Genomic DNA, 11960 nt, shown 5'->3' with positions numbered 1-11960 from the left:
TTTTAGCTTAAAATATTAAGTCTCAGCCAGGCATGGTGGTGTACACCTTTAATCCCAGCACTCGGGAGGCAGAAGTAGGAGGATTACCATGAGTTTTAGGCTACCCTGAGGTTCCATAGGGAATTCCAGGTCAGCCTGGGCTAGAGTGAAATCCTACCTTGAAAAACCAAAGCAAAGAAAAACAAATCTTATTTTTTTTAATTTAATATCTCTAGCTAAGCATATCATTCTATTACAAATTTAACCCTGATTAAACTCTTTGGGCCTGGGCAGCAGGACGTAGCCAGCCCTTATGCCAGTAGCCCAGTTCCAACAAAGTTCCCTGTAATCTTTCTTTCCTATTAGAAGGCTTATAAACCAAGCCTCAGAGTTTAATGCTGTCTGTACTTAGTATTTTTAAAATTTCATTTGAATAGTCCATAAAATTTGGCTTACCACTCCAGAAGACCCCTTTAGTTGTAAGCATCAAATTTATGCCTATTTCTTTGAAATAAAGGTTCCGAAAGATTAACAGCCACATGGTCAGGTTTATCTCAGCTAATCAGACAGCTTTAGGTTTGCTGAGATAAACTTCCAGACCAGGTATAGTTATGGAGGAAGGAATATTTATTGAAGCTTACAGATCCAGGGGAAGTTCCATAATGGCAGAAAAAGCTGGCCTGCCTTCATAGGCCCAAGCAGAGAGAGACAGAGAGAAAGAGAGAGAAGCACAAGCCTTTAGACATACAAAAGCTGCCTGTGAATCAAAGGTGAAGGGAAAGAGAAAGGGAACGAAGAGATGTCGACAAGTAAGTACAGGTTATAGAAGCAAAGTTTAGTGCACTAACTATGAAGACTGCCTCATAACTCATGAGGGTATGCTCACCCGCACATGTACACCGATTACCTCCTCAACGACTGCCTCTCAGGGGAGGCAGTAGTCTGCTGGGGTCCCAGAGCTGCACACTAGGCGCCAGTTGTGGGGCTCCTTCCCGGTCACATAGGTAGTGCCAAGGGAAGGACCAGGCCTGTTGGTTCCTCCCTAGGGGTTGAGGAGGATGATAAGCGTCGGATGACCCAGACCTCTCCTGGCCACTGGAGAAAAAAACACACTGAGTTGGGAGTCTTTTCGAAGCAGGAACACACAGAAAAAACTCACTGTATTACTCTGAGCAGTTGCCTATATCATGTTGGGGATGAAGGCAGGGATTTTAGGATGGGGGAAGAGGTAAGACCAATATTAAACTGTAACTATTGAAATGGTAATTACAATTACCACTCGGAGGTAGCAGGCCAGAAGCCATTAGGCATCTTGCTGAGTCAGAGCTGGCCAGAGATAGGTCGCCACTTTAGCTAGGCTCAGGAAGTTCCACTAGGCCTCACGCCTGGACCTTTCAGAGCCCAACAAGCCCCTAGCCCTAACACGCCAGCTGGCCTTCAGGTTCACCTGAGCTAAAAGACAGCCTTTCCCAATAACGTCATAAGTACCTTTGCAAGGGGAAGGCAGGCTCTCTGTTCACTTGGGAACTTCCAGCTGTGGGTTAGTTTGTCCCTCAGCTTGGCCTGGGCTGGCTCTGCCCAGGCTGAGGACGAGGTCCAGCCAGGTGGGGCTCAGCCAAGGCTGAGCCAGGAGGGCCCCCTAGCCCTTACTCTCCAAATGTGCCCCTCCACTTCCCCACATGGCAGGAGCTACATGAATTTTCTTCACTCTTTCTTTCCATGCTTCTTTTCCAGGCCGTCTATGTGGGATCTCTAGTCATGTAAGTGCCTTTCCTTGGCTCTGTACTTCCCCCAATAAATATAATAATTTAATAATTATCCTTCTTAGTCTTTTTTCTTATGCAATTATTTGACTAAAATTAGAAGTGAACCTAGGCTTTGTGGTGCAAGGACTTTCCTGGACCCTTATCAGCCTGTTTCAGTCCCCTTTGCATCTGTGGCTTCTCATTTGATATCTTCTTTCTTTGGGTTTCACATCACACATAAATCATCATAACTTCATCTTGTTCCCAATTTTATTTATGATTAAATTTCCCAGAAAATAAGACACACTTATTTTAATGATTCTGTGAGGCTAATTGTCTAATAGAACTTCCTGATTATAGGGAGATGGAGTATTGCAGACTCAGAGCAAAATTATTTGGATCTCTCTTTACCCCCTTTAATAGCTATTCAATCTCCACCTCTAGTAAATCCTAACATCCTTGTGACTACCACATGAAACCTTTTGAGTGCTATTATCTTAACATATCACTACATTCCACAAACAAACCCCAAAGTTAAGAATGTCGTTAAATGGCATCTGAATCCCAGGCTGATTTGGATATCACTCTAGCTCCAGGCTGACCACAAACTCACAGCAATTCTCTTGCCTCTGTCTCCCAAGTGCTGTGATCCAAGGCATATGCCACCATACCTGGCCATCCTTCTCTTAAACTCTCCTTCTCTTAAAACTTTCCTAAGGTTCTCAGCTATAACAAAATCTTTCTTAGCCTTATCCTGTGGTCTGTGGAGTTCATTCATCGACTTGTCAAGAATCCAGAGACAAACCAAAATTAGCAGTTCATTGGCATATCATTTTAATGTATTGGCAAGGAACTGAAAAAATCCCTGCGTCATTATGACTGTTGTGTTTAAAAGAGGATTTCCAATTCTATAAAGCAATCTCTACTCTAAACATTCTTTAGTCCTTTCTTCAAAGACAAAGAAGTATAGATGCACAATATATGTTCAGTGTGTACGTGGTATATGCACATGTGTATTTATAAATGCATGTCCAAATTGTATGTATATGGTGACCAAAGAAGAACACTGGGTGTGTCCCCTCCACAAAACAACCTCATCAGATGCAGTCTCTCACTGATTCTGGAACTGGCCCTTTCTCATGAGCTTCTAGTATTGGCCAGTATGTTCTCCACACAGTGCTGAGCTAACAAACATGAATGTCCATGTGCAGGCCCCTGTTACTAGGGTGCTAAGGAATAAGTAATCTTAGATATAATTTCAAGCCCTTCAGTGTGAGATTACTAACCAGGAATGCTTAATATCAACATCAAAATAGAAATTATTCCTTAAAAACCCAGAACTATAATAAATAAATATCTGTTAAATGATGATGTTAAATGAAAGTTAAGGATATTTTCCTGAATCAAGAAATAAATACAACAATCATTTGATCAGGGATAATTTCATTAAATGCTTCTAACAAGAAAAGATTAGTTACATATATGTACATCTATGTATGTATATACATATATACATGTCTGCATCTGTAAAATGTCAGAAAATGGGCTGAGGTTTCAGAAGATAAATATTTTTTACATAGTTGGCCTTTGCTATAACTGAACTAAATAAATTGGTTTCCAGGAATGTGGTAGGTATTGGGAAGAATTGTAATTTTCTCATTAAGAAGATAATTACCCAAATAGTAATGCAATTACCCAATGATGAACAGTTATAAAAGATAGATTCAATTTTACTAGTGAGAATCAAAAAATTGTCAGAGAATGTTCCAGAGGGAACAAAAGAAGCACTCACAGTGGTCACAGATCTCTACTATTGTTAATGACAACTGAGAACATTTTACCTTTGAAAAGATACCTGCTGAGCCACACAATGGAACAAAATCTGGGAGGAATTGATGCTTTCATATATTAAGGACATTTCAGTACTAGCTGATTGGATAGATAAAGTAGCAAGTCTGGAGAATTGTCTGCTGTTCTGTCCTAAAATACTTCCTATTATCATAAGGCAAGTTTTTGTTTTCCTTTTTCTCTCTAATCTCCTATTTCCCCAGTCATTCTCAAAATTTATGTTGCCTCAGCAATTATGTCAGGATTTTTAATGTAAGTTCATCTTGTATTTAGTAAAGCTTTAAAAAACAAGGATAATAAAGCTGGCCCATAACTTTGGTCAGAGATAATTTATAATAATAAAATTTGATCTATTTTTACATTGGTTATTACGCTAACTGATTCAGCATACTCTAGTCTAGAAAAAGTGCATCTATCAAATGAAAAAAATAAAAATAAAAAATTAAACAGTTACCTTCTGACAAAGGTTCTGACCAGTTAATGACACTTTGGGTCCTCTTCAGTTAAGGATAAAATTGGGTCCCATTTTTTTCAATCATTTTATCCAAGAATTCTACTGAGTTAATTATAGACTAGTTTTAGATTAGTTATTTAGTCTGATTATCTTGTTCTTCTTTCAGCAAAATTTCTATTAGGTAAATTTAGACAAGAATTATTCTGCCTTTCATTGATTCTTTTGTTGTTGTTTGTTTATATTTCAAGAATATTTTTAATTTAGTATAAACAAATACTCTTACATAGCTAGATGTATCAGTAATGGGTAAAAATCTCATTCTTCATTTCAAAGCGGTAATAGATTGTTATAAAAACAGAGTTTACTTAAATTTACTTACATTTTTACAGACTTTTATACATGGAAAGCACTTTCATACATATAGATAATAATTTGGAGTCACCAGTTTTCCCATTCTACTCCTGAACTCTAAATTTCCACTTTTTGTTACTATATTTATAGATATGCCAAATCTATTTCCTTGCTACAAAACCCCATTATAAAAGCCCTCTTAGGATAAATTAAGCTCTGCTCTTTTTACAAATGCCATAAAGACTCTTCTATGTCATTTCCTTTTAAGCCTGAGATGGCCCCAGGGAAGTGTCTGCATTAACAAGCTTTAAAAATTCAACTTTACCTGCTGGTTGCCTTTCTGCAAGTTGCCCCTAGAGACTCAAAGTCCTTCTCGGTACCTCTTGTCACTTCTTTCAGAATTTACTATACTTCTTGGAGAGCTCATAAGACTGCAATTCAAAGCCATGTTTTTGAGAATAGTTCATCCAATGGGTATCATCTGTGTCTATATGAAAATATAAGTTAATAAGTTTGTGCTTCATTTTCTTGTTAGTCTGTCTTTTGTTACAAGATCCATTTCAATAAGAATCTAGGCAGGTTAGAGAAAGAGAAAGCGAGAGAGAGAGAGAGAGAGAGAGAGAGAGAGACACGGAGGCAAGTTCTGTTGTCTATTTGATCAGCTTTGGAATCTACTTACATTCCTCTTGGGGGCACTGTGGGGGTTGTCTCTGACATTACTACTAAAAAGATTAACTGAAAGAGAAGTCCTTCCTCCAGAATAAGTAGCCCTCCTGGTGTGGGTTATATATAAGAAAGTTGAAGTCTGGAGAGATGGCTTAGCAGTTAAGGTACTTGCCTGTGAAGCCTAAGAACTCATATTTGAATCTCCAGGTCTCATGTAAGCCAGACACACAGTGACACAGCGCACAATGTTGCACATACACAAAAGAGGGCTCACACATCTGGAGTTTCTTTGTAGTGGCAAAAGACCCTTTCTCTCTCTCTCTCTCTCTCTCTCTCAAAATAGATGAAAGAAAGGAAGAAAGAGAGAGAGAGAAAGAAAGAAAGAAAAAAGAAAAGAAAAGAAAAGAAAAGAAAAGAAAAGAAAAGAAAAGAAAAGAAAAGAAAAGAAAAGAAGAAAAGAAAACCAAAGATGAAACTCTATAGGGCATAAGCAGTTTCCATGGCTAAGTTCACAGGGATAAATGTCCTTGATTATATTCTAACCCAAGATGGCAAAGAGGGTGTCTCTATTTTCTCCTTCTTCCTGGCATGTGTGCAGTTTTCACAGCTGAAGGATAGCTTTCTGAATCATCAGGGAACAACCAGAGCCTTCACCTTATTTAAGCTGACCAATCATTGTCTTTGGACCAGCAGGCTTCCATCATTTGATAAAAGTCTGAATCCCACTGTGATGGTTGATTTTCCAGTACTTGCATTCCTTCCTATCTATCAGAGGAGTTTCTTCTTTATGCTGTCTTTACTTCTTACTTTGAAATAAACTTTTTACTTTTGTACACTTTCCTGTCTTTTAATGATTTAATTGGCAAAGAAAACATACCCAACACCCTAGAAAGTTTCAGAAGCACTGAGAGATCACTGCTTCTTCTCACCTGACTTCCCACACTACCAGTTGATGAGTTCTTCCCTGGCTGCCTCCTGCTATTCACTTGACATGCATCTATCCTGTCCCAATGCATTGGAACCATTTTTCTTGAGCCATCCAATATGGATTGAAGACCAGTGGCTCTCCAGGGATCTTCCCAGCTTTCAGTACTCAATTGGGACCTCTGAAGCATCCCACCAAGTGGAAGACACAGCTATCTGGTGCCTTGACTCTCAAGCAGATAGTTATGTTTGGATTGTCATAAACTAATCCAATAAATCTCCTTGTAAATACAGGTCCATTCTATCTGTCTGTTTCCCTAAAGAACCCTGACTAATACAATATTCTGTCAGTTGATTTCTCCTCTTCAAAATTTACCTTTATCTTTCATATTGCAATATAAATTTCCAAGGACATAATCAGTACTCTACAAACTTATTTCTTTTTTCTAGGACCTACCTTTAACTTATCTTTTCTGAAATATGAATGCTTGCTTCCCAAGCATCACATTCATTGTAATACTTGTACCCAATTTTTCTATGGAAGTGTGTTATTTCAGACATAGCATATGCCTGTCATTTTTGTTGTTGTTGTTCTTTGTTTTTTGTTTTTTTTGAGATAGGGTCTCACTCTAGCCCAGGCTGACCTGGAATTCACTATGTAGTTTCAGGGTGGCCTCAAACTCACGGCAATCCTCCTACCTCTGCCTCCCAAGTGCTGGGATTAAAGGCATGTACCACCACACCCAGCTCACCTGTCATTTTAAATTGAAAGCTCATGTTAGTGATGCTCTAACTTTCCTTCAGAGTACATCTTCTTCTCAGCATTTACTGCTAGGATAAGTGGCTGGAGAGATGGCTCAGCAGTTAAAGGCCCTTGCTTATAAACCCTTATGACCTCATTAGATTTCTCAATGCATGAAAAGGCCAAAAGAACAAAGCAGCACATGTGTATCTGGAATTCATTTGCAGTGGAAGGAAACCATGACATGCCTGTCCATTCTCTCTTTCCTGAACTCTCTCTTTCTAGCGCTCTCTCTCTACATCCATCTCTTAAGTAATAAATAAATAAATAAATAAATAAATAAATAAATAAATAAATATTAAAAACATATGGCTTTCTACTCAATGAAACATTGCCCTCAAGTCTGTGCCAAACAGTTTAGCCTCTCTGGACACATTTCACAGTGTGGCCTTATCTGTGGTGGGTCTGAGGGAATACCCTGTCGTCTGTTCAGGGAGTCAGAATGATAGAGGGCATCAATGGCATCTCTTGTAGTGGGTGAAGTTGGGCACTGAAAGAATGCACCTGGCACTTTAGGGTAGAACAGAGCATTTATCAAGTCCAATGCCAGAGAGCAGCGATCACAGACAAAATAACAGAACTACTTGCCCAATTAGATAGGCTGTGGTGGTATTTATTTGTCAGCTCAAGTCCTTCGGTTTGGGATCCCATCACTAAATTCCTGCCATGAAAATTAGGCCGATACTGATTGGCTAATGTTTCTGTGGACAGGTGGGCGGCTTTGTGGTTATAAGAGAGTGGCTAATTTGATTAACTCAGCCCCACATCTGCCTTCAATGGTGCCTTGGCCAGAAAGATCCTCTGTTTTCTTTCATGGTATTATGAATAATGTTTCCTGGACCATACTTACATTGTATAAAGTTGCTGCTAAGAAAATGTTTCCTACCTTGTATCTGAATCATGGCCTTCTTTGTATAAATTCAACTGTGCTGTGCTAAACTTGCCAAATATCCCAAATAATTAGCTCATTTTTATGTTACTACGCAACCGAAGGCCAGGTCCCCCAAGCTGCTAGCCATGTCCTGTGTCCTGGTGTGAGAACATCCAGGGCCGGATACGAAGCAGCCAGTCTAGTCTGAAGTGCCAGCCCACGCTGTTACAGCTATGTCATGTCCATAGGGTATGGTGGCTCGCAAATAAAATGCTCAGATTAAAATAAACCCATACTCACTGGTACAATTAGACTTTTTCTCATTCAAAATGTGAGAATTTTAATTAGAACCTTGCATCAAACTAATTTCTTAAAACTGTTTTTTTTAATTAAATGAATATTCTCTGAGAGTATCTTATAAGTAAATCTTTCAAACTCAAGTCTACAACAATGTGCCCCGTGGCCTTAATTATTTTCATTTTGTAAGCATGAAGAAAAATCTTTGCAGAGTCTTACAGCTCACAAAGTTTATGGTGGCTGTTGGTTTCTGGGCTTTGGGGATATGAGCACTGACTTCACTTGCCTATTTTTTGTCAACTTTAACATGGTGACATAATCCAACACTGCTACCAGCAGTTTGAGCAGTTTCAAATCTTAGAGACCTACACTCAGCTAAAGTCATATCCTTGTCTCACCACATGAAGATAAAAACATCAGGAAAACAAAACAGAATAAAAATAATTTAAAAGTTTATTAAGTATTTAACCAAAGAGACATACAGGAAAATTAAAATAAATACCCAAAGCGTTGATGCATTAATGTGGGCTTCTTAGGAAAGTGAGGAAAGTGTCATACTTACACATTTTACAATGGATATATATATATATATATATATATATATATATATATATACATATATATATATATATATATTTCTAAAATACATTGTCTAAAGACTTTTTAACAAGGTTTAAAGACAAAACAAAGCTTAAAATATGGCTGGTATACTTATTGTCTTTCCTTAAATAATTTCTTTGTGTAAATGAAATTATAAGACGGTTTTTTAGGTACATTGTGTTGATTCAGGGATCAGAGAGTATGACTAAGCACAGTTAACGTCAAGACCACAAGCATTCTGACCCAATGCAAATGTAATCTGATGGTTTTAACATCCTTGTTTGTGATGTGTTTAGAAAGACAAGCATTATCTCTACAAGTATTTTTGTTCTTGTCAGCTTTGTTAACTGATGTGTCTGAGTTCCAACTGGATTCTGAAGGGAGGATTTTATTTTTATTCCTATTTGTAGTTAATGTCCTTTCTAGCCTTCCTCACTTTGGCTAGAAATTCCATGTACAAACATAGTTTATCAACAGAAGGGCTGACAAAGAGTTATATTGTACACAGTGTAGTGTTAAAAACAAACAAACAAGGCAATGCTCGCGGCGGCGGCGACGGCGGCGGGAGGTTCGGTTGTCGCCCGTTGGCCGCGCTCGGCGGCCGCCATTGCAGTTTATTTTAGTTTTTTAAAGAAGAAAAGCTCATGGTGCAAATTGTTATTTCCAGTGCAGGGGCAGGAGGCCTGGCAGAATGGGTGCTGATGGAGCTACAGGGGGCGATCGAGGCTCGCTACAGCACCGGATTAGCTGGAAACCTCCTGGGAGACCTGCATGACACCACTGAGGGACTCCCTGTGCTGGTCGCGGGCCATCATATCCTGTATGGGAAAATCATGCACCTGGAGAAACCTTTTGCCGTCCTAGTCAAGCAAGCCCCGGGGGAGCAGGACTGTGATGAGCTTGGCCACGAGACTGGCACCCAGTACCTGGTGACAGCACTCATCAAAAACAAGATCCTTTTCAAAACCCGCCCTAAGCCCATTATCACCAACGTCCCCAAGAAAGTATGAAAGAACCCCGGATTTTCCCTAGAGAGCGGCCAACTCCTTGGACTCGCGCTCCACTGCCACCTCGAGGACGACTGGATGGTTCCCTGGGACCTCAGGGGGGTCCTGTTATGAACCCAGGCCATCCACTAGGCATGAGCTCGGACCCCTTCCTTATGGCAGCAGGTTCTCGTGGTGGAAATGTGGTCCCATTTCCAAGGAATCCGACTCCTTGTCCAAGTTCATCAGGCTCGTTGGCTTCAAATCCAGCACCTTTTCCTGCTGGTGCTCGTGACCCAAGCATGGCTGCTTTCCCAAGAGGAATGAATTCCACCAGCATGGGTGCAATTTCTTTCCCAAGGCCAGGTGGCCTCTTGGGACCAGGACCAGCTCTAAACCCTAGAACAGGGTCTCTTCCAGGGCCTCTGTCTAACCCCAGGTTGTGAGGTCTCCCAGGCCCAGGTCCCATGTCCAACCCAAGAGTAGGTGGTCTCTTGGGAGTGAGTCCTGACCCCAGAAGTGGTGGCCCCATAGGTCCTGGATGTGGACCCAACCTGAGGGCGGGTGTCTTGTCATCTGGGAGTGGTCCTTCCAATCCAAGGCCAATTGGCTTGGGCCCTGGACTGAGTCCCAATCTGAGGTCAGGCTTTTTAGGTGCAAATCCTGCTCCTAGGTCAGGCATATTTCCAGGGCCAGGCCTGGGGCCTAACCCACGAGCAAGTGGACTGGGTCCAGGTCTTGGATCCAACCCAAGGGCCAGTGGCCTGGGCCCAGGTCCAAATCTGGACACCAGAGCAAGTGGCCTCTTGGGCACAGGATCTGGCCTTAACTTAAGAATGGCTGGACCTCAAGGTCTAGATCTTGCCCCCATTCTAAGAGCTGCAGGTCTTTTAGGAGCAAACTCAGCATCTTTCTCACAGGCTTCTGGAAACATGGGCACAAGCCCATCCATGACGAGAGTACCTGGCCCCTTAGGCCCAAATACAGGTCCTAGCCCTCGAGGCATGGGTCTTCCTGGGACAAACCCATCTCCCATGTCAAGGGCTCCTGGCACTATAGGCCCCAATTCAGCTCATTTCTCAAGGCCAGGTGGTCCTATAGGGATAAATGCCGGTCCCTTTCCAAGGGGGACAGGTTCAGGAGGACTGAACCCAGCTGCCTTTTCTCAGTCTTCTGGCACATTAGCTTCAAACCCAGGTACCTTCCAGAGGCCTACTGGCCTCCAAAGCTCAAATCAAGGCATTTTCCCAAGAGCCTCTGGGCCCCTGGGCCCCAATCCAGCCAACTTTCAAAGGGCCACTGGCCTGCAAGGTCCAAGTCCAGCTACCTTCCCAAGGTCTGCTGGTCCATTAGGCCCAGGTCAAGTTGCTTTCCCAAGGTCAGCTGCTGGGCACCTGGGCTCTTCTCTGCAGGTCCTGTGGGTATCAACCCAGCTCCTTTTGCAAGACCAGCTGGTACCCTGGGTCTAAACCCAGCTTCCTTTCCAAGGATGAATGGCCCTGCAGGCAAGAGTTTAGTTCCATTTCCTAGAGTGGGGAGCCTTCCTGGTGCAAACTCAGCTGTTTTCCCCAGACCAGGGGGTCCAATGGCTGCAATGTACCCAAATGGAATGTTGCCCCCTTAAGTACCACTTTCCCTCCAGGACCACTTTGTTTTTCAAAGCACTGTGGTTCAAAGTAGGGAATCTCTTAGGTAAAAGAGTAGATTGGGAGCTACTGTCTGAAGAACACAGGTGAGGCTCAAGTTCAAGTGAGCCTTTCTCACCCCACTCCCTTGCTTTTTTCTTGACTGAAGATGAAATACTTTAAGTGGGACATGGACTTTGGCAGGCGGGAAGGATCTTGTCCTCAAGAGAAAGGATCTCCGGCCTTCCTGAGCCCTGCTGTGCTTTAGTCCCACAGCTGTCTGCCCCTGTTTCTTCCTAGTTTCTTGACTTGTTCTGGTGGACTTTTCCTCAGGGATACACTGGCCCCCAGGTCCTAAGCTGTGTGCAGCCCTGTGCTCTCCACTGGAGAATCAACTCACTTGTTCTACGGAGTTGCTGCATAATTGGAATTGGACCATGCTGCAGTAACTGACCGGGGTGACCTGGACCTGGTCCCCTTCTACTGCCAGACCTTTCCCTGGGAGCTTATACACAGAACCGGGAGATGGACCACAAGAGGTGGGGCCGACCCACCAACTTTACATGTGACTAGGCCTGTGGCTCCTTTCTCCTGTCACTTTAGAGGTGACCAGCCTTAGGGCTCCTCTGTTCATCCAGTTCCCTCTCCACTGGTACTCCCAATCAAGAACCTCAAATTTTAAACATTGGATGGGAATTGGGGGTGGGGGAGGAGGGGGAGAAATCACTGTGCTTTGTTCAGCCTGATGTGAAGGATGGTGTTTTTCCTGCATTGTATCTTTTCTATTTCTTTAATAAATGGGATAAGAGGGC

General features: G+C 42.1%; 2 protein-coding genes across 2 annotated transcripts; both read left to right on the top strand.

The window, feature by feature from the left end:
- Positions 1 to 9137: 9137 nt before the first annotated feature.
- LOC123453336 (chromosome transmission fidelity protein 8 homolog) lies at positions 9138 to 9547 on the top strand. Its single transcript, XM_045130370.1, has one exon. It carries the CDS (start codon positions 9182 to 9184, stop codon positions 9545 to 9547), a length of 366 nt encoding a protein of 121 aa, XP_044986305.1. The 5' UTR covers positions 9138 to 9181.
- LOC123453335 (decreased expression in renal and prostate cancer protein-like) lies at positions 9544 to 11960 on the top strand. Its single transcript, XM_045130369.1, is given in 2 exon segments — positions 9544 to 10927; positions 10930 to 11960. Coding segments are annotated over 2 exon segments (1602 nt in total). The 3' UTR covers positions 11148 to 11960.

This window comes from Jaculus jaculus, chromosome 11 (assembly GCF_020740685.1).
Source record: "Jaculus jaculus isolate mJacJac1 chromosome 11, mJacJac1.mat.Y.cur, whole genome shotgun sequence".
NCBI lineage: Eukaryota > Metazoa > Chordata > Mammalia > Rodentia > Dipodidae > Jaculus > Jaculus jaculus.
Note: the sequence above shows the minus strand (reverse complement) of the source record. Positions and strands in the feature narration are given on the sequence as shown.